The sequence below is a fragment of the Ambystoma mexicanum genome, chromosome 12 (genome assembly GCF_040938575.1).
Source record: "Ambystoma mexicanum isolate Mex_15411 chromosome 12, UKY_AmexF1_1, whole genome shotgun sequence".
Taxonomy (NCBI): domain Eukaryota; kingdom Metazoa; phylum Chordata; class Amphibia; order Caudata; family Ambystomatidae; genus Ambystoma; species Ambystoma mexicanum.
The window spans coordinates 161,370,258-161,394,803 of NC_090936.1; the positions used below are offsets into that span (position 1 = coordinate 161,370,258).

The following is a 24,546-nucleotide window of genomic DNA, read 5'->3' on the forward strand; positions in this document are numbered from 1 at the left end:
AACAAAAACCAGACCAAATTAAGCTTTATCTTCAAAATAATGAAATACCCGACGTTACCATAATTGCTGTGGGACAACAAACTGGTGATGGGAACTCCTCTCCATTTCTTCAAATCAACCTTCCCTCCAGTCTCAAGTGGCATTCCACACTGGAAGGAAATACTCTGAAATTCTATACTAATTTACAATCAGAAAATCCCAATTCCATAGCCAAAATTGATCACAAACCAGCACCAAGTCTAGCTGGCTTTCTGAAGAAGGGCAAACAGCTCTTCCTCCCGATTCAGTTAAATGACGGAAAGGAGTCTGTCCTCGCCCGAGTTGACTTGAATAGCAAAGAAAGCTTCATCAGTGAAGTATTATTCAAGAAACTCCCAAAAGACCAGACCCTGCTCGCTGTTCAGTCCATTTGTCTATGGGTATGGGGCCTGGAAGTTCCCTGTTCCACACATCGTCTGCTTAGCTGTTGTATGATAAAAATTTCTAGTGGTGACAAAAGCATAGAACACAATTGTTGGGTCGTGCGAGGTGCTCCTTCCGCCTTTTATATGGGCAGTCACCTCCTCAACCAGCTCAAGATTAATTTGGACCCCAGTTATTGCCAAGCCTGGTCCCAACTGGAGAGTAAATCTCAGGGTCCTGGCAATCCTAAAGAAAGCCTTCCGGTCAGCCTTAGTGCTACGGTAGGAAATGGAAGTTCAGAAATGGAGGAGAGGTCACCATCCCAGGCCTCACCTACAGAATCTGCATCCCCAAAGGTGACTTGATGAAAGTAAAAATTGGCCCACATCAATAAGCTTTTAAATTGTTTCTGAATGCATGCGTATATCCCACTACTGAAATCCCGATTGGAGGTCAGTAGGGGGGAAAATTTCCATAACTGGTTTGTGTTCTATTTTATAGAATTGGCACTGATTGTCACTAACAATCAAGTTGGACCTCCTCAGGGACCCGGGTGGAAAAACCCAAAGATATCCAGAGTGTCGCTGCACACCGGAAAAGAAAGCATGAGCGACAACAGGGGTATATCGTTCCTATTCCAACCAGAGCGGGCGAAGAGAGTGTGTCGCATAATTCGTGGAGGGATGAAGAACTTACACCTGAAGAAACGTGTGTTCTTCGCGAGAAGAAAGAAAAATCCCACGTGCCCGACTTCCCCACCACTGGTAGTCAAGCCGAAGTCGGGGGGGGCTTCTGTGGAATATTTTGACCCATTCCAATGTGCCCCATTGCATCACTTTACAAATGGTGAAAGAAACAGCCCAAAATGGATGCACTGAATCCTGTGCGCGCCAAAATTTTCAAAACTGCATTCGGGACACAACCAGAAAAAGGCTGCACACCCTGCCACAACACAGTTGGGGGGGGGTGAAAACAGAGTTCTCGATGCAGGAGCATGCCAGTGGGCTCTGCAACATTCAGCATGGAGGAAAGCAGCAGAAATGTGCTGAAAACCGAAAATGCCTTTTAAAATGTTAGCTTTGCAACCTTAAAAAGTGCTGTTTTGGCGCTAGATCCATTGATTTCCATTGAATCATTGAGATTAAAAGGGTACTGCAATGCCCTGGATCATCCATTGTGGCTCAGAGGAACCAGGCCTCATTGACCGACAGCTCTATAAAATGTATCTAATGAAAAAGCAACCCAGGAACCCTTGTTTTCATTTTCCACGGTAAAAACGCAGCTAAATTTTGCTGCAAGTAACAGAATCAGCTGTGCAGAGAGAAACTCTCAACAAAGGCATGATACATGTATCCAGACTGCAAACAATCCCAGCATTCAAGGGAAGAACTAGTGCTGACTAAAATGTGTATGTGCTGCAGAGGAAAATCAGATTTAAAGAACTCAGTTTAATGTGCTTTTTCATGAATGAAGTGAACAATCGCCTGTTTTTAAAGCATGTTTTTGTTAAAAGGCCTAATTTTTTAAGAATGTCAAAGGATTGCTAATGTGAAAAATCGACCTATAAACTGTGTTCATTTTATATATTTAAATGAAAGATTTAGGTGAAACTTAAAGCTAAACCCAGTCTTGAGTTAATTAACCATTTATAAAAAAACAATTCTGCTCTGACAGTCCTGAGCCTGAGAAAGGTTGACACTTCACTGCTGGCAAGAAAGGCTAATTGCTGTTGGGAGGCCTCGCATACTCATGACAATGGGCTTCATTAGACATTCATCTGGGCCCCAGTCAAAGACAATATCAGGCTTGGACACTCATCCTTCCAGGGGAGGGGCAGGAAGCTCCACTCTCCAGGAAGAGGCTTCTCATTGAACTTCAAAGGACTTGCCATTTGCTCACACTTGGGAAGGAAGAAAAAGAACTGACATGTCATTTTTGGGTTTAAAATGCTTATATTGCCACTGAACTTCAAGACATTTAACTTGGCAGCAATAATAAGTAAACAAGTGAAAAGTACATACATATAAATCTGAATGTATGCTAGCCATTTGAAAACTTGGTAGGATTTTTTACTGCGTAAGGAACAGAAGTTAGTAAGAATGACCAATTGCACAGAAACTATGAATGATGCAAATCTAATATTGTGTACCCATGTACTAGGGGCGATTGCGCATATATGTACAGAATTAGGAAATGTTAGGCCAAACCTTTCATGGTTAAAATTGCCAAAATTCAATAGAAAGGCAAAACCTGGTCCCACCGACTTGGGAGTTGGATGTAAATGTGACCCACCAAATATGTATTTTATGTATCTGACTTTCTTAGAGGGCATAAGTACATAAATATGTATTTGTGGGAAAGTTAGATTTTGGTCCCAATAACTATGGGAGGTTTCCAGATCATATCCTAAAACATGACAACCCTTTCTGTCATCCAACCAGCAAAGAGCAATGCGGGAACTGTGCTCTTGCCCAATCATAGCCTTGTGGGTGTGGGTAGTAAGTGTGCCCCTACCATAAACTGAGTGATGTCATTTGGCATGATAAATAAGGGAACCTCACAACACACACACACTGATTCCTGACTCCATCCTGATTTCTGTGTTGCACCTTGTTCCTGAATTCTCCATCTTGTTCCTGATTCCAGATTTCTTTGCAAAGCCAAGGCCTCTGCATTGCTGAACTCCTTTTCAGCTAGGCTCAAATTCTGAAACCATCCCAAAACCTAAGGGAAGCCAAAAATGGCAAAAATGAACCTGTTTTGGCTTGCTACGACTAAATGCTTGCCTACGCCAAACTCGCCATCCCACTGATCTCCGGTCTCAAGTACCCAGAAGGGCCAGTCCAGTCTGAGGTGCCAGTCCAGTTGACCAGAACCACCCAGCTGACCTAATTCCACCAGAAGTGCCCTGCTGTCCTTAGACCCGATCCGTGAGGACCAGAGCCCTTGACGGTCCAAAATATTAAAGTAAAGTGGACTGTAAGTATCAATAGGAATCATAGTAAACCATAGTATATATTGCCTTACATTGTCCTATCCCAATCTATAACCTATCCCATTTTTAACTTAAGAACCTATAATATTGTCAGAACCATTCTTGCATCTGTGCCTGTGATTCCGAGTGTTAGCGATATTATCTTCATTTTGTTTTACTAGAGCATAAACCGTTAGTGATTTGGATTAAATAAAGTAATTCATGGGTGGCATTCTCTTTTTCTTAGCCTTAAATCTAGTTTAAGTGATACCTGTCATTTTAAAACCGATTTTCTGCTTTTCTCTGCTCTATTTTTCTAAAAACACCTCTCATTCAACATTGCATAACTTCCTCAATTCTATTTAATAGCTAGAGACTTAATTTTAACTCTGACTTAAAGCTAAGACCTTTAGCTACATCCCCACCCAAAAACCGCAACCAAAAGGAGTGTATTCGACCCGTTTTTCTTAAAAACCGTTTAGTGAATTTTAGGTGGGAATTCGCATTTCTGCAAAAGTTTTACAAGTGCGATTTTCAATTCCAATTATTTCCAAGCTTCCATAAAGATTCAAAGTCTGTACTGTTGCTCATACTAAAGCTTATGATTGTTGGAATCTTTTCAGTGTTGCTCCCATAGAGATTTATACCAATTTAAGGACTTTTTGCACACTTTTCATTGTTTTGCTCAGCCATTATTCGAATGTAATTTTAAAAGTGTAAAATTTCCAAAACGTTTTTTTCTCTTGTTTTGGGAGATACGGTTGTATTCAAACCCTGTACCCTGTTCTTTATTCCTGAATACCTGCTGCTTGCTTACATCTGTATAGCTTTGCTTATTTTTTTAATTTAATTACATTTATTTTTATTTAAAATGTTTGCACATTAGTTTACAAAACTTCTTACATCACGTCATTTTAAACGTCCCTGTAAGAGAGAGCAGAAATGTACTTATTAACATCAACATCAATTGACGATAAACCATTTGTTTTTTCAAAGAAACTGCAATTGGTTCTAGGATTTCATAAGGTGAATGTTCTTCAGAAATTGGGTCACTGCAATGATTTCAGTCGTTCTTTCTCCTTCCATTAGGCTGTTCCACCCCGTCTCTTCGTCATAATAAGATAGATCTTTAAAAAGGTGCATCATATGGATCGTTCTATCTTTCTCGAGACCTTTACAATTCAGTAGCAGGTTTCTGATAGTTTACTTTTGGTCCGTCATCTCACAAAAACGGCATAAGTTTGTGGTTGATGTCCCTCTAATAGCTCTTATTTCGTTTGTTGCGATGGTGTTCAAACGAGCTCTCATGAAGGTTTGTCGGGACTGTCTGTTTGGAAATGTCCTCAGATAAGATCTTGTATTGTTCCGTTTTCTGCCTACTGGTAAAATATGAGCTGCTGATTTATACGTGGCTGCAGTATCTTGAGTTTTTATCCAATCCCACATTAATAATTTTATTATAATTTTTGTTGGCTTTCAGTTTCCGTTGATCCTATGTTAGTTAAGGTGTGCGTGATTTTCTGTACCCATGGTTTTAAGAGTCTTGAGTTCGAATCATACAGTTCGTCATGGATAATATTGAAGATTGTTGGTCATTTGAGAATTATCACCTTTCTAAAGAGCATTAATCAATTTCTTTCTAGAATGGAGGTTAGTGAGGAGATACACAATTCCCTTCTTATTAGGGCCATTGGTGTTGATGGTGGTAGATTCAACAGGTGCCTCCAGAAGAAGCTTTCAAGTTTCTGCCATAGGTCACCTGGAAGGTTTAGAAAGGCTTCTGCTCCATAAACTATTGTTGGTACAACCTTCATTCGATAGAACTGAATAACCGGTTGCAGTGAGAATTTGCTAAAATTTCTTTCAATTTTCTTTGCTTGGGCAGCCAGTCTTTTCGTCTTATCCCACAAGTTTTGTTGCATGGTCTTTTCTGTGGGGTTGTTACTTATCATGACACCCAAATATTTGAATTCTGCAACCGTCTGAACTTTTGCTCCCTCCAGAAGCCATGTAAAATTGGTGTTTGATTTCATTGGTTTTTGAAATGTCATTATCTGTGTTTTGGTCGTATTGATTTCCAAGTTGATTTTTCTTATATGCGCACTCAAGTTATCTAACTGCCTTTGCAGGCCTATAGGTGTTTGATCTAAGATGATTAGACCATCAGCGTATAAAAGATGAGAAATCTTGATCCCACCCAGTTTCGGCGGGAAAGATCTTACCAGCGGCTCTGTGTCTCTAAAGTCCCATAGATAGATGTTGAACAGGGTAGGCGCCAATGGGAATCCCTGCTTAACTCCTCTCGATGTTTGAATGGGTTTAGAGATGGTTCCCAGTTGGTTTAATCAAACATATATTGAGGTTTCATTGTGAAGAGCTTGAATTTGTTCCAGGATGTTGTCTGGACACTCATTATTTTTCAGCTTCTTCCAAAGAAGCTCCCTGTTGACCTGGTCAAAAGCCTGGACCAGGTCAACGAAGGCCACGTAGATCGGAGGTCCAGCTCCCTTGGTTTTCCATTTTAAGATGTTGATTAGGAAAATGTTTGCCAAGGTTCTCACATTTTTAACAAACCCTGATTGGAATGGGTCTGTAACCTTTGTGTTGTCAGCGCAGTTTTGAAAAAGGTCTAATAAGGTTGAACCGTAAAGCTTACCAATAACGTCAAGCAGCGCTATTGGTCAATAGTTCTTAGGATTGTCTTCAGGCTGGTCTTATATATTGGAACAATAGTCGCTTTCTTCCAAGATAAGGGTATTGTTTTTGTTCTTGTGATTGTATCGAAGACAGCTCTAATAAACACGGCCCATTCCTCTGGAGCTTGTTTCAAGTGGGCTTTTGTTAAATCGTCCAGCCCCGGCGCCCTAGAATTCTTCCGTTTTTTTCGACTTTTCGCTTCAATGGATGTTATGTCAATGGGGAGTGTCCATTCCACTTCCTTCTTGCTCTGAGTTGCTTTGTGAGTTGAGACATTTGCAGGGAGAAAACTTAACTTAAATACGATCTTTCAACAAGCCAAAACTGTTCTTTTCTCTGTGTTTTATATTCTGTGTTGCTAACAAGTGAATTCATCTGCCTTACTTACTTTCTTATTTGTATTGTCACCACCTTGGTGATTGCTGCCCCATATATTAAAGTCCTGATTCCTGGTCCATTGTGACCTGGTGGTATTTTGAGAAGGGGTGTGATATGAGTGGTATATCACTCAGAATATTGAACCTATAGACACAATAGTGCATTGCATGCTAGGCTGAGACCCGGGTGTATTGCCTGATTGAAATCCTTAACAGGGTGGTACCAGACTGATATGCAGATGGATGTTTCTTCACTGTGTAATGTAAAGTGGGCTAAAATGTGGTGGTAGACTCTCCCGAATGGGAACCTACCCATAGACCCGGTCATTTGACCATGCCCGTTCTTTGTAGAGGGGCTCCCAGACGTTGTGTAGATATGCATTTGTATAATGCAAATTCACCCAGGTGCATTTTGGAGGTTTGACTGCAGAAACTGAAGACAACATAGCTCAATAACTGAAAAAAGAATCCAGCTTTTTAAAGCTTTGACGAACAAAAGGTATGTCCTTAACGAACATAGCTTCACTAGGGAGTCATTCCAGAGTGTAGGAGCCAACACAAAAAAAAGCTAGGTGTGCATAACAGATTAAGAAAAAAAGAGGAAAGGGTAAGGCCAAAAGAAACATATGTGCCATAAAATGGGCAATGTGCCATGCATACAAGCTTAAAGGTAATATACTATTTTATTCCAAAGCCAAAAAGGGTGCAAAGGATTAGATTTTGATGGTCTTAATGAGCAGTAGACACTGGATGATTCATCTGGAAGATCCAGATAAAGAGTATTCCTGAGGTCCAATTGTGAGCATACAGTATTATCCAAAATGGGGATTTTGGCACAGAATGTATTTAACATCATTTTGCAAGTACACAATCTGCACACAAATTGTAAAATCTGTGTCTAGCAAAGGTCAACATTTATGTACTAAGGCAACCTATGTGGATGGTATCCTGGCATGCTAACAGAACCGGATCCAGAATTCCAGCTTACTCCTCTCCGCAGCACCTCAGAGATATCTGTGTTTAGCTTTGAGCAGTGACTTACCATCCATCATGCAATTGCCTCCATGCATTCCCTAAACTGGCAAGTGTTATTACACAGATCCCAATTTTAAAGAAACAGGATCTGATCATCAACATAGGAGAAAAATCAGAAGCTTAGAAGTGAATGAAGCCAGCCGCAGGCTCAATAGAAATATTCAGGAGGAAAGGCAGTGGGACAATGGGTCCGCTGCTTGAAAGGGGAATGAAACTGGGATGTGAAAGTCAGCAAAATAATGTGTGGGCGCAGTGCAGTATGATGTAATTCAGTAGGGTAAGCACCATTCCATGCCATTGGTACCTATGTACCACATCACCCTGACCCTCATCGAAAATGCACTGGCTCCCGCTGCAATTAAGTAGCATCTTCAAATCCTGTTGTGTCATCTATAAGGATGTCACCCTGAAATCCCCAAGCTACCTCAATGAGAAACTAAGCATCTCCGAAGGCCTGTGATCCACCAGAAGTAAGTACATGTGCAGGCCTGAACTCCGGTGCAGAAAGCAAACAAAAGACAGGCCTTCTCTGTCTATGCCCCAGACTCTGCAACCTACTCCCTGTCAACATCAGACTCGCCCCATCGCTTCTACAGTTCAGGAAAGTGCTCAAGACCTTCCTCTTCAAGGTATGGCTCCTCCCTAACACCTAGGTTCACATAACCTCCACTCCCCACCCTACCTGAGAGTCAGTGATCTGCTCCTCACTGTATCCTCCCCTAGTTGCTTGTAGACTCGTTGCTGGCAGATGCCTGCCCTCCCTTGTTAGCTCCCCACTCCCTTTTTCTCTGCTTCTGATTGTAAAGCACTATATTTCTTCCAGAAGCTATGTCCACACTCAATACATTGCATAATAAAAATATACCTTTATTAGATGACATGCATACATCTCTCTTCGTTAAATAAGTACTATACATAGAAATAACTCAGAGTAACAGTTCCTATGGTAGTGTGAGAAATCTGAGGATGACGTCCCTTCTGCCCTAAGGGGGAGACCTTTCCCATGGGGCCAGGGCGGTGCATCAACAGTAGAATAGTCCCCGTGGGGGAGGATCACATAAAAGAGGAAGCCCATTACGGGATTAGGGACGACCTTTCCCAGAGAACGCGGTAGAACCCTGCTCTACATCAAACCCCATCCTTACCAAAGTCAAACCCTTCTTCCTTCCTCTAGATAGGACAAACATTCTTTGTTGTACAGTCAGTCAACCTAATATCACAGATCTGACTAGAATACCAGGGGACGCAATTGGTTTTCCATATAAGAATTAGAAGGTGCACAGGAGTATACCGATCACTCCAGAGAACTGGAGTTAATGGTCTAGTCTTCTGAAAAATGTCATTGGTCAAGAACAACCTAACCGGGAAGTGCAGGAGTTCAAATCCCTGTCAGCTGAAACAGAGAGATAGAGCTCCCCTCCGAGGAGGAAAGTCCAGAGCTGCTGGCAGCTGACGAGCAGCCACGAGAACCACATTTGCAAGCCTGGTAAAAAGGGGGGATACGCCATCCACAGAAGATGGAGGTACGGCGCAGGAAGTTCGGAAGAAGGGACGCTGCAAGCAATTACCTGAGGCAAACCACAAGTGTGCCCCAAACTGGAGAGCTGCAACGTGGAGCAGAGCTGCTCTGAGAAGGATGCAGATAGCAGCGAATCAACCAGCAGCAAAGACAAGTCCCTGAGAGCTACGGAGCCTTACAAGAGAGCCCTATTCCACACTAGACATGAACCAAGAGAAAAAGTATGCAGTGTAGGGGATGTATGGTATCACAGGTATGCCACTGACATAATGGGTACAATTTGTAAAACCTTTATTGAAATGGTTGGGGGAACTCCTAGTCTGCCCTATATTTAAGATGGGAGTAGTCTCGACCATCAAATAATAAATAACGCAGTCCTAGTGGAGTCTGTCGAATCAAAAATGGCCTACTTTAACAAAACTTAATGCCTGCCCTATCTCTTGTACAAAAAAATTGAATAAAGGAGAAATGTATGCAAAAGGAACGATCAGTGTTCAGGTGAATAAATGTGGTTGAACCAGCTCTCCTCCCCACGTTAGACCTCATGGAGTAAGGCTGTCCCTGTAATTTAAGTCTCTTTTCTCAACTTCCAAAAATAATGTTTCAACCAAAAAGTTCACAAAGGTCCCCCTCTGTCAGGCTCAGACCTTTCACCACACGGTTCTCGTAGGTCCCGTTCTGCTCGGCCCAGTCCTTTCACGATAAAGTTCAACACAAACTTGCACGGGCGGCTCCCTTCCCGAAGTTTACTTCATTTCAGATCTCCCTTTGTCAGGCTCAGAATACTTACGGATGTCAAAGGCTTTCGAATGTGCTTGGCTTACTTTTCAGACCACTGCAGGACCACTTAGAATCAAAATGGATAGTTCCACTTTTGCTGTATATTCGCTTTCTCGCTTTGAACCATTTACCTTTCACAGGGACGTTCGAGTGGGCTACTTCCTTTCGCTGGACCACTCTGTTACTTGGTATTGCTGAACTCGCAGCTGCCTTTTCCTTCAAAGTTCATTCACAAGTCTGCCTTTCCTCGCGTTACGTTCATAAGCGTGCAGCCGTTACTTGTGATAAAATGTTGCTATTTCAAACTTTAACACACACCAGTCTTTCCGGTCGCTCTGCCAACTCACCGGCTGTGTGGGTTTCTTCTTTGCTTTACGATTTCCAATTCACAGGTCAAGGTTACCACAGGTTTGGCCTCGCATCGCCAAATCTGCCTTTCACCCGGGAGGGTTGCTGGCATCCTTGAAACACAATGCAGCTTTCACTGGCAAGATCTGGCCTTCTCCACGTGTCTCTCTCAGCCTGTCGGAGACAATGACCTCCACTAGGGAACTCTGGGGTTTTCCGATCCGCTGGTCTCGCCCCTTGGTCCGTTGCTGTGCTCCAATAGGTTTGCCTTCATCCCGGAAGCCATGGTCGTTCTCGTGTTCCGCCTTGCTCAGAGTGTGTATTTGGGTTCTGCCTTTTATTCGTGTGAGGAGAGCTAATTGGTATCAGGTGTATGCACTTTGAATTAAGTGCCTGCCTTTGGCTGACCCAATTAGCGGGTCAATGCCAGTACGATGTGTGAAAGTTAATGTCGTTACTCTCAGTCACCCTCTTCCTCGGCCCAGTGTTTCTGTAAAAAGGAGGGGGGACCTCGGAGCATCCTAAAATAAAGGATGGGTTGGATAAACAAAATAGGAGGGGATACCGTGTCTCCCCCCACTCCCCGACACCCCTCACCCAGCTGATCCTCCCACACTCGTCCACTCCAAGGGTCTGGATCCAAAGGCGATGGCTGTGCCCTGGCCACATGAGAGAGAGATCCGACACACACACACACCCCTAAATCTTCCTCTCAGTGCAGAACACCAACCCAGGATGTGATATGAATCTGGCCAGGAACTGGTATACACTGGGTCAAATGTTTGCAGTGATTCCAACAACCACAGTTAGCAGTTTTCTAGATAGAGCCCAATTCTGAGGCTTGCACATGAAAAGCAGCTGTCTTAAGTCTACCCTTCTCTTTCTTACCAAAGAGCCGCCAAACTACCAGGAAGCAAGTCACCTCAGCAGCACACCAGCTTTCCGTTGGTTAAATTGCATAGAGAAAGCCCTGTTGGATGTCACAGCAGACCTGATCATAGATCTAGTCGAGGCCTCCTTTGGCTTGACCTCAGTGATGCCTTTGAAGCAGGGGACCGTCCTATATTTCTTCCCCTCATCAGTGCATGGGTACCTCTGGATAGGACATGTGATCCCTCTAGTCCTCTTCACCAGATATCTCTGTAGAAATGAGATTTACAAATCAAGAACCACCAGTATCACTGTTGGGCTAGCTTAAGGGGGCGGGGAGGTCAGGGGGGTCTGAGTCTGCCTACAATGACTAGGGAAAAACAGAATTATTGAAGTAGCTGTTGTCTCAAAGTTAGGAGCATGACAAAATACATTTACGGCGCATTTGTTAGCATGTGTGCAATCAGATTTCTTAACAACAAACAACCATTAGTCAGCTAGGCTTGAGGTCAGTTTTCCTCCATCACCATTGAGTCATTGCATAGAATATAGGTTTTTCACTTAGTACCAGTAGTAGGGTGGATGTTTTTTTTGACGGCCCTCTCCTGGTCTCTTTCGTGGGGCCCCTCTCTCCACTGCGTGACCCCCTCCGCCCCCATCACTTATCTAGTGTGGTCTCCGTTTGCCTCTGCTTGCCGTCTCTAGGCCCTGAACCTGGAGGCCAGACGCAAAGGACTTCGCACGTGTGTGTGCGCCTCTCCTTCCGGGTTCATGCTCTACAGAATGCCAACGACAGGCAAGCTCGTCCTGAAGCCTGTGTTCAGGGAAAAGAATTCCCAACGGAAGGCCAGGCCTGCAAATGATCAGCGTGTCATCATCTGTCTGAGAGCTCTGCATAGAGACATGGTAACCAGGCCATTATTTGCTGCACATAGTCAAGGTTTCTTCTTTTATTGCCGCGTTCTGTTACTGTCGTGTCACCCTTTGTTGGTTCTGCGGATATAAAATATTACCATAATAGCCTTTTTGTTTCTCTTTAGGACCAGATTTTTATGGAGAATGTGGGGGCGGTGAAGCAGCTCTGTAAACTGACCAACAACCTTGAAACAAGAATAGAAGAGCTTGAAGTGTGGAACAAAAAACTGGACATTTTGAAACGGAAAAGCACCTTGAAATCTGCAGCATCGAGCAGTTCACCCAGGCATGTAGCCTATGTATTTCTCTTTGGTGTGGGCATAGCATAACACTGCAGTCCGGAATGCAAAATTTCAACATCAGCAACTCAGCGCAACATTCCCAGGCATGTGTCTGGTTTCTTTCTGTTTATTTTCTTTTAATTAGATATTGGCAAGGCGCCTATACAACAAGTGGCGTTTCAAGGCGCCACAAGACAAACAAGGGAGGGGGAACACAGGAGAAGATACAATAACGGTCCTGCTAGGCCTTGTGACATTCACATTGTGCAAGTGCACAACAAGAAGTGTGAGAGTGGGGGGGAAGGGAGGGGAGGGGAGGAAATGCTGTTGTGCGCAGAAAAGCTAAGTGCTACTGTGGGCAGGGAAAAGCAAGGTAAAGGGGAGCACGTGCAAGTGCTAAGGAGGCCAGGAAGGCAAGTGCAAGGCGCAGGGAATGCAGTGTTGCGGGCAGGCTTGGACTGGCCTATAGGGCAAAAGGCCCATGGCGAACTAAAAATGCTAAATGCTGGTGTGAGCCAGTTTCTTTGGTCAAAGTGGCCCACTTATTTGGACAATGTGGTCAGTTGGATGAGTTATTCACTATGTGCTAATCGTTTTGACCAGTGTTGGTGAATAAATATTCTTTAAATTTACAATTTGCATCACATTTACCCCAAAACTCCCCCTTGGGTACTATTCAAACAGTGTCACAAAAGGAATGAATAGTCATTTGGAACTGTGGCCCACTTTTTTTGGGCCCAGTCCAATCCTGGGTGCGGGTCCACAAGCTAAGTGCAAGGAAGGGGTGGACTGCGCGCGGGGGTGGGGGCTTGGAGCATGTAGATCTCATAGGGGACCAGGAAGCCAGTCACTGTGGCAGAGGGAGGGATAAGCAGGGGAGAGGGATGGAAGAGGAGAAGAGGAAAGTCTTGAGGAGCTTCCGCAACTTAAGGAGGTCTGGCTCAAGCCTGAGAGGGGGCAGAGAGACCATTCCAAAGGGAGGCTCCTGCGGAGGAGAGAGATCTACCTCCCACTCCCTGCTTAGAGAAGCGTCTCATCTGGAGAGAGTTGGATCTAGCAGACCAAAAGGCTCTAGAAGGAGGGTATTTAGGGAGAGAACGTTGGATGGAGCGGGGTCCCAGGCACCAGAAAGCCTTGTGGAGAGGGTCTTGAATTTGATTTTAGCAGCAACCGGGAGCCAGTGGAGAGACATCAGGGTTGGAGAGATGCGGTCCCTGGGTTTGAGGCCAAGGATAAGTCTCGCAGTCCTGGTCTGTATTAGTTGAGGGGCTAAGGGGATAAAGGAAGTTTGAGGAAGAGACTGTTGCAATAGTCAAGCCTAGAGAGGACCAGAGCTCTGGAGACATTGGGCCTCATTACGGGTATGGCGGTAAGGCAACAACGGCGCTGGTATCGCTACCAGCACCGTTGCTACCGTACCACCATACTATGAGTTCTGCTCGCGGGTGCCCTTGCAGCCACAGGTTTTACCGGGTGGCCGTACCGGCACCCGCAAGCCGAACTTGAAGGTAGCAACGGTACCGTTAATAGCAGTACCGTTGCTACCACCCTCGCCATTCCATTGAGCTCAATGGGAATGGGGATTCATTTTTTACGGCGCCCGCCAAGGTCATAATGACCCGGTAATTTGCCCTTTTCTGGACGCCGGATAAAATTCAATACCGGCGGCAGCCATGCCTGTACTACAGGCACGGCTACCGTCATCCTCGTAATGAGGCCCATTGACTTTCTGGGGGAAGGTGAGGAAGTTGATAGTGGGCCTTCTTGGCAAGGTCTGCAATGTGAGGAGCAAAGGAGTGAGATGAATTAAAGGTTTTTTTTGCCTCACAAGAGGGTGAGGGGAAAGGGGTCTGATAGAGGGCGCCCAGAGGGTGGGACGGAAGGTGGGAGCTGAGGTCCCGATGCGAGGGATCTCGTTCTTACTGGCATTAAGGCATAGATCATTGGCACACACCATGACTGAATAGCGGTCAGATAGTCAGGGATAAGAGAGGAGGCCTGAGAAGGAAGCTTGAAGGAGAGCTCTGTGCTGTTTGCATAACACTGAAGTGAAGAGAGAAGGAGGAGATCAAGTGGGACAAAGGGGCAAGGTAGGTCAGAGAGAAAGGAGGTGAACTAAACCAGTGCTAGGCCCGTGATGCCAAGGGTGTTAGTGCTTTCAAAACATTGTACTGAAGTCGGATTTGTTTTACCCTTAAGTGAGTATTTTGATATATTCTAATTTTGTTCTGTCTATTCTATTTTTTTAAATTTTTTTTACAACATTATTTATTAATTGAAGGCATACAAAAACAATGCAGTGTTACATTATTCCCTGATAGAGCCTTGTTGACTGGTAAGGAATTTCGCATCACCTGCCTTCTTGCTCTTCAGGGTGAAATTTGTCCATAAATCTTCGAGTGTTTTCTGGTTTACCCCCGCTTCCCTCCCTCTTCCCCCCGCTAACCCCTCTATTTCTTCAACGTTCAAACACAAACTTGGGATGTAGAGCTCTGAGTAAAGTTTTCGTAGGCATTTGAGTCTTGGTTGTTGCAGAGTAGTGGTTCATATAACATGCATATTCCTGAGGAGTCGTCGCTTGAAATAATGGGCTTCTCTGTCCTTTACTAGGTCATGGAAGAGCGACCATATAGTTAGGAATCTTAGGTATTTTCCGGAGTTGGCGACGCATATCTTCTCCATGGCCATTACATTCCAGATCTTGACCCACCAACAGGCAGTTTGTGGTCCTGTCTCGTTCTTCCAGTTATGTTCTAGGGACATTCTCGCCGCCGATAGCAGGTGAGTGATTAAGGAGGCTCTGGGCCCTGACATTGCGTATATCCCTTCTATGGGCACTCCCAGCAGTATAGTTTTTGGGGACATTGGCAGTTCCACCCCTGTAATGTCTCTGATATGGCCTAATATTTCTTTCCAAAAAGTGTTCGCTTTAGGGCATGTCCACCACATTTGGATTAGATCTCCTCTCTCTCCGCATTTCTTCCAACAATTGGGTGAGTAGGACTTGTTGATTTTGTGTATCCGGTAGGGGGTCAAGTACCACCTGAAGCATAATTTATATGCTGATTCTTTAATTGTGGTGCATCTGGAGGTACCATGTGCTCTTGTCCAGATTTGGTTCCATTCTTGCTCGGTTATGTGTTCGTCTAGGTCTTTGTTCCAGCTTTCTTTATATGGGAGCACATCTTCTGATTGTGCATTGGAGAGTAGTCTGTAAAGTCTGGTCACTCCCTTTGATGTTTGGCCCTCCTGTAGGGTCAGTTCCAGGCCTGATGGTGTCCTTGTGCCCACCTGCTTCACTGCTGGGTGAGTTATCCAATGCCTAATCTGTGTGTATCTGTATCGTTCATCCTTCCCAGAACTTCTTTTGTAGGCCCGGTGAGAACTCTGGATTATCCATTAGTGAAGTGTTGGGGCCTAGCCCTTGTGAGATTCCCTACTTTTTCCGGGCTTTGTCCCAGTTGAGGAGGGACCATTTGGTCGCTTCCAGTAGTGGTCCCCCTTTCTCTCGGTCCCCACTTTTCAGGTTTATTGGAGCTTGTAGGGGGGTTGACGTGGCCGCTTGCTCGATTTAACACCAGCCTTTGTGATATTCAGGGTTTGCCCACCTTAACATGGGGGCTAGCTGAGCTGCAAGTATGTATCCGTTTACTTCCGGTACTCCTAGGCCTCCAAGAAGTGGTGGGCGCAGCATAATGCGTTTCTGGATCCTTGCTTTCTTCCCTTGCCAAATTAACTTGAGTATAACGTTTTGTAGTTTTTTGATCTTGGCCGGGGTAATAGACAACGGAATGGCTCCCACCACGTAGAGGGGTCGGAGGAGGATAGTAATTATTACTGCCGTGATTCGGGCGAACCACAACAACTCCTGATTTTTCCATCTGTGCATATCTTCCTCTAATTGTTTCCATAGGGTGTCTATATTCATTTTGTGTAATTTGTTTGGATCGAGCATTAGGCGGATCCCCAGAAATTCCAGTGAGTCCTTTACCCATGGCACAGGGCAGTTCTTCTCCAGCTTCTTGATCACTTCCCTTTTCTCCGTGATATTCAATCCTTTGGATTTTGTGAAGTTAATAGCAAATCCAGAGAAGTCTCGGAATTCTTGTAGTTGTAACATTGCTCGGGACATCGTTATTTCCGAGTCTTTCATGAAGAGCATGATGTCATCAGCATAAAGTGCGATTTTGTGGGTCGTCTGACCAAATTTGGGTCCCCAGATTTCTGTATCTTGTCTAAAGCGCATGGCGCATGGCTCCATTGCCATCGCAAATATCAGTGGGAGAGTGGGCATCCTTGTCGTGTACCTCTGCAGACTTTAACATACTCCGTGCTTTGGCCATTGATCGTGAAGCTGGTCTACGGGATTTGGTAGTTTGCTAGTACCATTTTTGTGAACTCTGGTCCACAGCCGAAGCCCTCCAACACCATTTCCAGATAATGCCAGTCCATACTGTCGAATGCTCGTCTTGCATCCAGGGCGGCCACCGCTAACGCTTGTTGTGTCAGTCTCCCCACATCTGTTACATCTATTGCTCTTCTTACATTGTCCTGAGTGTGTCGGCCTGTGATAAACCATGCTTGGTCGTCATGGATTATGTTCGGAAGCACCTTCATCAGTCTTGTTGCCAGGATTTTTATATCTAACGTTGCGTCAGTGTTTAATAATGTGATAGGCCGATAGCTGCAGCACTCGTCGGGGGCTTTCCCTGGTTTTAGAGGAAGTATGGTCGTGGACCGTCCCATGTCCGGTGTCACTCGCCCCTCTTCTCTGATTGTATTGAAGAGCCTCGTCAGTGGGCCTAAAAGTTGCATACAGAAGGTTTTATAGTATCCATTGCTGAATCCGCCTGGGCCAGGAGCTTTCCTCGTCGGTAATGCTGAGATTGCATCACTGATCTCCTGTGCTGTGATCGGGCTTCCTACGTTCAGCCTTTCTTGTTCCACGATCTGTGGCAGGGGAGTTGAGCGGATATATGAGAGTTGTTGCTCCCGATCCAGGTTCTCTCTGCATAGGAGGGCCTCGTGGAATTCCAACATTATTTCCAATTTCATTTGTTCCACTGTGTGTGGGTTGCCGTGCTTGTCTTGTAGTTGTGTGATGTAGTTTTAGGCCTTCCGTTTTCTTAGTTTAGCAGCGAGGAATCTATTTGCCTTGCCCCCGTGTGTTTGTAATAGGACTGCTTTGCGTTTAATAGTGTCTGGGCCACTCGCTCTGCCATGTGGTTCTCAAGTTGACCTCGAATCTTCCTGAGTTCGCGTAGGGACTTCCTTGTTTGATGGGCCTTATGCTGGGCTTTGGCTTGTTTCACTTCTTTTTCTAGTTGTTGTGTTGCAAGGTTTCTGTTCCTGTAATATGTTGCTGCTTGCAATATGAATTCCCCTCTAATCACCGCTTTCCCTGCGTCCTATATTCCCCCCCCAGCTCACTTCCCCATTGTCATTTTGTTTAAAATAGTTATTAATGGAGCTTTCCATATGGGCTCTTAACGCTATATCTTTCAGGAGGAGTTAATTTAGTTTCAAGGGAGGATTCTGCTTCCGCGCTCCTGCGCCCCAGTCCACCCCCACCATAACTGGGGCATGGTCCAAACAGTATTCCACCCCTATTTCTACCTTCGTTATCTGGGGGATTAGTGTTGCCGATACCAGGATCATATCTATTCTGGAATAGCCCAGGTGAACTGCCGAGTAATGGGTATACTCTCTGATTCCTTCATGGAAAAATCGCCAAGTCTCTATAACCCCCAGCTCTCTAAAGAGGCGCCCTAGTGCCTGCCGATTGTTTTGGTCCGCTGCTGTGGGGGGGGAGAGTTTTAACTAGCGTTGGGTCCATGACACAGTTAAAGTCCCCGCCTATTATCAATTGGCCCTCGCACCAGCTGCCCAGTTGGTTTAGCAGTTCCAAGAGGAATACATCCTGCCTTTCGTTGGGGGCATAGATGGGCAGGGTTGTGTACACGCAGCCCTTTATTGTCCCTTTGACCACGAGGTATCTACCTCTGCTGTCCCTGCAGAGTTGTAGTTTATTGAATTCTAGGTCTCGCCCTTTATTGTATTATTGGATTTTATTTCAGGATTTATATTTACCAGTGAACACTTATCAGACATACCCTGTCTGCTGCCTTAAACCCTGCACTTGCCACTTGCTGGCTGCACCACCACTGTTTGTTGCCTTTATTATTTATTTGTTTCTCTTTTGCTCCGCACTTTCCACTTCGCCCCCTTCCATGCACTTTCCCCCTCTCCCATGCACTTGCGCGTTCTCAATGTCACTGGGCCTAGTAAGATCGCTGTTTTGTTCTCCCCGGTTCCCCTCCCTTGCCTTGTTGAGCTCTGAAACACTTGTGTATGAGCGCGATAGAAATAAAATATCAATTCAATTCAATTCGATTTTAAGTTCTAAGGGAAATTCTCCTAGCATACACACAACTGGCCCTCACACTAAACAACAAAACGTACAAAGTAAATAATAAACAAAATAAATAAGTGATTACCAAACAACCAATGACTTGGATAATCTCCACCTGTCCTGGGTAGCTCCCTTTGACAATATTATCCAAAGTCAGTCTCTTCAAGTGTTCATAAAGAAAAGTCTTGGATCAGTTTAGAGTTACCAAAGAAACAAAAAGTTCACCAAAACAAAATTGACAGGTAGCAGTTCTCTGGGCCTCATTACGGGTCTGGCGGTAACCGTGCCTGTAAAACCGGCAGGTTGCTGCCAGACCCATAATGAATTACCAGTGCCTGACTTCCCGGTGCCACCTATAAGACTCAATATGAATGGGGAACACGGAAACTCTGCGGGCGGGTGACGTTCCGCCTGTCAGGTCTGACGCTGGCGGGCGGGACGGCACCCACCCTCAGAGTCGTACTGTACTGGTCCAGAAACACTGGTTGCTGGTAGGCTTACCGGCACCAGTGTTCCCGGACCGGCACAGTCGTAATGCGGCCCTTTGTCTTCCTGTTGAAAAGTTCCCCCTTCCAATTCCAACAAAGAAAATAGGACCAATGGTAATCCTGGATATCCTCCTTCCAGGATACTATTGTAACAGTTCAAAACCAAAAGGACTACTTTGACTTCAACAACTGTCCATGTGTTTATAACCTCTGTAGAGTCTTTGGTATCATTTGTCAGGATGCTTGTCAGGTCAGGTCAGGTGTTGTTTTCCTCTTTATAAACCCCTTCTACTACTGTTGCTGTGGAGGCAGGCCCCTTTGCTCCACAGTATGCCACTGCTTCAACCACCTTTAACACAACATTCACTGACAGTATTATAGACAACCACAGTTCTGATATTTCTGCTTCAACTTGGTACTTCAGGCAACGTAAAGACAAGACTCTCCGACCTTCACAGGTAGGCAAGGCACTCTTATTTCCTATGTCATTAGAAAAGGGCAGCTTCTTTGTCTCTTCTGCCTGTTTTACTGCCACCACAATCATCTGTCTCTGCTCCCAGTCTGCTTCACTCTCAGCTTCAACAGTCTTAGCAGTACAGACAGATGGTTGACTTAATCTTCTTACAAGCGCCAAGCTCTCTTCCCCAGCTTTATTGCCAGCTTCTTGGTTCCAGTAGCTATCCCAAAGCTGTATTGCCGGTCTTGTAGCCTTAGATAACCTTTCGCTGGAATCCTATATTAACCAAGGAAGTTCTAGTATGGTTTGGGTTACTGGTGCCAGAGCAAGGAATGTGTCGTTTCTGTAATAATGAGCAGCACAAGGAAATCTTGATCTATCCTGTGCTGCGGTGCAAGGAAAAAGATTGATCTATTTCAAGAAATATTTAAATCTGTTTGCCCTGCGTGGTAATGAAACTGTTTGGCAATGTTGTTTGTCCGATAGGACCACCTCAGCAGTATTAGCCGTGAATGGTATTTTGGACTCTCTCTAACTGGACGCTCCTTAATAATGCACTTTAATCTAGAAGATATATTGTTTTATCTTTGATATTAATCGTGATCTTGTATACGTTTATGTATCAATGAATTTAGAATCTTGTTAGATATGAATTGTTTTTTTTGTTTTTTTAAAGAATGTTTTTCTATCATGTCAGTGGTTGGAAGGAACTTGGATTTTTTTTGGATTGGATTTCTTTTGGATTGGATTTTTTGGGTTTATCTCCCCGACCTACTCCTGTGGCTAACTCCCATTCTCACACATCCCTTTCCAACCTTCACCTTTCCATCTCTAACACTCAGGATATCCTTGCCCCTGTCATGAGGATCCGCCTGATGGCTGCCACCAAGTGCAATTCTTGGCATGACTCTGATCTGGCCGCCCTGAAATGCAAGTGCAGAGTAGCTGAACGGAAGTGGGGAGTTTCGGGGGCACCCTCTGACAAACTGGCCTACTGCCTGCTCCAAAGACAATACAGACTCTCAATCTTCTCTAAGTAGGGGGTCCTTATTCAAGCCCGCATCTCGGCAGCCTCTAACAACAGGGCTAAACCTTTAAAAATCTGCAAGGAGCTGGCCAATCCTACTGCAGTAGCTACCCCTTCTACACCTACCAAGCCCTCTGCAAAGTTCTGGCTTCTCATTTCACCACTAACACCCTGAACTCCTGTCTACTCCTCCCTCTTCCTCTACCTCTCGCAGGCCCTCCTTTGTCGCCCCCCACCTCTTCTTCTCTCCTCCCTCTCTCCTGTAACACCTGATGATGTTGCCGGACAAGTCTAGTCTATGAAAGTCTTATCCAGACAGGTGATCCCCCTTGCCCTCCAGAACCATTAAGGACAACATTGGTTCTCTCGCTGCAGCCTTGGCTGATTTCTGTAATCACTCTTTTGCCACTGGATCTTTCCCCTCTCTTCTCAAGCACTCACTTGTGCACCCCTTACTAAAAAAGCCTTCTGCCGACCCCTCCATTCCACCAAGCTATTGCCGATCTATATCACTCCTTTCCTGGGCAAACTCCTGGAGAGGTTGGCTATCTCCCAGCTAACCCTCCACACTGAATCTGTTGGTTGTCTCCATGATCATCAATCTGGTTTCAGAGCAGCCAGAGCCACATAAACTGCACTCCTGAACACTGGTGAGGATCTGCTCTCTAATCTTGACTCTAGCTCTCCCTCTGTCCTCATTCTCTTCAACCTTTCCTCTGCATTTGACACAGTCAACCACAACATCCTGATTACTCGCCTTAGCAAGACTCTAGGCATCACGGTTCATGCCTCTGGCGTGACTGTCCTCCTTCCTCCTGGACCGATCTTCCCGGGTCCTTTCGCTCCACCACCTCTCTCTCCACATGTGGTGTTGCCCAGGGTTCTATCCTCTCCACCTGGCTCTTGAATGTCTATCTGGTCACTTTGTCCCTCCTGATTGCAACCTTTTCTTCTAACTTTCAGTGTTATGCGGATGCCATGCAGCTCTGTTTCAGCTACCCTTGGCCTCCTCCTCACTTATCCCTGACTGTCAATCTGCTATTCAGGCATGGTACACCTCTAACAATCTCAGCCTTAATGCTAGTAAGACTGAGATCCTTCTCATTGGGACCCCTCCTCCCGCTTTTCTGCTCTCACTCTAGCTACCCTTCTTGGGCCTTCTGCCCTCACCCTCTTGTGCAGGAAAAAACCTTGGGGTCACCTTCGACTCCAGTCTCTCCTTCTCTCCACGCATCACTGACATTGCCAAAAAGGGCAATTTCCAGCTGCACCTCCTCAGAGGTATTCTCCCTTTTTTCACCTTCCCCCAGCAGCTCACTGTCTCCAGAGCCTTGGATCCCTCTAGGCTGGACTACTGCAACAGCCTCTTTCTCAATCTGTCTAACTCTACTCTTAACCCTCTTCAATTCATCCAGAGAAGGACAGCGAGATTTACCCTTGGCCTCAAGCCCAGGGACCACATCTGTCAGGCCCTGAAATCCCTCCACTGGCTTCCGGTGGCTGCAAGGATCAAGTTTAAGACCCGCTCCATCATCCACAAGGCTTTCTGGGGTGATGGTCCTCGCTACCTTCAAATCTCTCTTCCTAAGTACCTTCCTCCTAGAGCCCTCTACTCGTATACTTCTAATTCTCTGCAGGTGAGCCGCTTCTCCAAGCAGAGAATGGGGGTAAATCTCTCTCCTCTGCCGGTGCCTCCCTCTGGAATGGCCTCTCTCTGCCTTGAGCCAGATCTTCTTAAGTTCTGGAAACTCTTCAAGACCTTCCTTTTCTCTTCTTCTTTCTCGCTCCCTCTCCCTTGCTAACCTACCCTTGCTCATGCTCCGTCTGCTGAGTGGCTGTTCGGTGTCCTCTGAGTCTTACAGGTCACCAGGCCCCCCAACCATTCCCCCTGCACTTGCTGCCTGTCTTCACTTGCATTACCAGGCTGTGACTGCCCCCTGTAATCCCAGACTTCCTTGCACTTAATTCAGGGTCCTGCTGCCCTGGGTGCACTTCTCTGTGTACCCTCTCCCCTGCTCTTCTTGTTGCACACTTGCACAATCTAAATGACACTAGGCCTATTAAGATCGTTTGTCTTGTCCTCCCTTTGTGCCCCCTCCCTTGCCTTGTTGCGCCTTGAAACACTTGTGTATAGGCGCATAATAAATATCAAATCAATCAATCAATTAAGCCATTGAACCAATCAACCTTATTTTAATAGTAGTGTTCTTTACTCTTATGTATGGATGCATTTTTATATGTTCTGATTCTTATGTATTTATTCTAATGTTTCAAATGAATTTTAATGTGATTGAATAATTTGCGCGTGTTTAAAGGTTATTGTGTTAACCAAATAACAATAAAGAAAACAAAATAACCTTGTCACACTTGTATCAGAGTACACTGGACCTTTAACAACTTGAACGACTTCAAAAGACAGGTGATTAGATCTTAATAGGGCTAGTTTGACTATAGAAAGGACTCGCCTACTGGCTTGGGCAATACTTTTCTTCTCTTTAAATCAGCAACTTCTTCATTTATATAATACTTGTTCAGGATGTTACAAAGTTCAGGTTTCACAAGAGAAACAGATTTAGGTATGCACAACCACTCTTTGATGGAGATTTTTAACTTCAAAGAACTGTAAGGACTTGCGTTCCCTTTTATTACTTGGCTCTGGTCGGGCATCGCAATTGTCCACACACGACTACGCTTTCATATAGTATCCTTTGTAACAATTGTGAAAGTCCGCTTTACCGTTTCGAATGATTTAATAAAGCGTTCCCCTTCTTGATTGGAGACAGACGCCTGATCCGGTAAAGTCATTCAATTTAACAACGGAATTTTAAAGCTTTTTCGTTTACGCTAGCACTTCAACTTGCATTAGATATGCATGTGAAACATTTCCTTTGCTATTCAGATTTTTCACATCAACAAACCACTTCTACTCACTCTCCTTCTTATACAAGTTATATTTGCTCTGGTAACAATAACCAGCAAGGGTTTTTCAGTGAATCCGAATACAGAGCTTTACTGCCCAACGTTTCTTCCTTATGCTACTACTTTAGGCACACTTGGGACTCATACCCCTCTGCAGCATGGGTGTCTACGGTCCGGCCTCGTCCACGGGGAGTCTGCTTCGCTCCACAATCCCTCGGCTTGCTTCTGTACATGGGCCTCTGGGTGCAGCACAATCTCAGCTCTGCAATCACAGCTACTAGGTGCAGGAAGACTTTCAATCTCACCACATCTCTCTAAGTGCAGCCACGGCAAGGCAGTGCTTGTGACCAGAGGACCAACTCAGAACCTGCAGGTGAAATCTGCTCCTCTCTCGTCCCGGCGTCCCTTAAGTGATCACACTTTCTCATGAAATGCCAGCCTTGTGCTCTTCTCCTTCTGCTACTACTGCCAGCCTTCTAGTTTCTGCTCCAGCTCCTTCCTCCAGCACCTTCCTGCTGCAGCCTTTTATTACTTACAGGTTGGGTAATTAAGTTCAGATGCAGGCCCTTAGTGTTAATTGCCTGACCCTAGGAAAGGCTGTTATGCCTGCCTACCTATTCGCCACTCCTACATGCCTCCTGAGCCCTCTTCTTCATCTCAGTCCCTGTGGCATTATGGGACATGTAGTTCACTTTAGTGAAGTTATATTTTTCCACTTGTTTGGGTTGGCAAAAGGCCCTCAAAAGGGAGGGGTTTTGGGGAAAGTTAAAAGGGGGTACTCCCAGTATTCCTGGTCTGCTCCCCCATGTGATCCCCCCGCAGTATACCACCCCCATGGATGGGGTCAGAGAGTGTATGCCTTTCCCTGGCCACATGAAAGGGGGCCCAGGCCAAGTTTCTGGGGAGAATCCCATCACATTCTTCATAGAGTTAAGGAGGTCTTTAGCTTTATAAGTCTTCAGGATTTTAGGTTTTTTTTCTCCCAATGCTTCGAATTTTCTAATTGTTTTCACCTATATTTAGATGTTTACTTTGTGGAACAAAA

At 45.2% G+C, this 24,546-nt stretch overlaps 1 protein-coding gene across 1 annotated transcript in view; it reads left to right on the plus strand.

Annotated features, from left to right (window-relative positions):
• MYRFL (myelin regulatory factor like) overlaps window positions 1-24,546 on the plus strand; it is a 942,772-nt gene that overhangs the window by 552,389 nt on the left and 365,837 nt on the right. Inside the window, exon 17 of the mRNA XM_069629965.1 lies at window positions 12,043-12,203. Within this exon, the coding sequence (XP_069486066.1) occupies window positions 12,043-12,203 (161 nt within the window). The remainder of the gene's footprint in view (window positions 1-12,042; window positions 12,204-24,546) is intronic.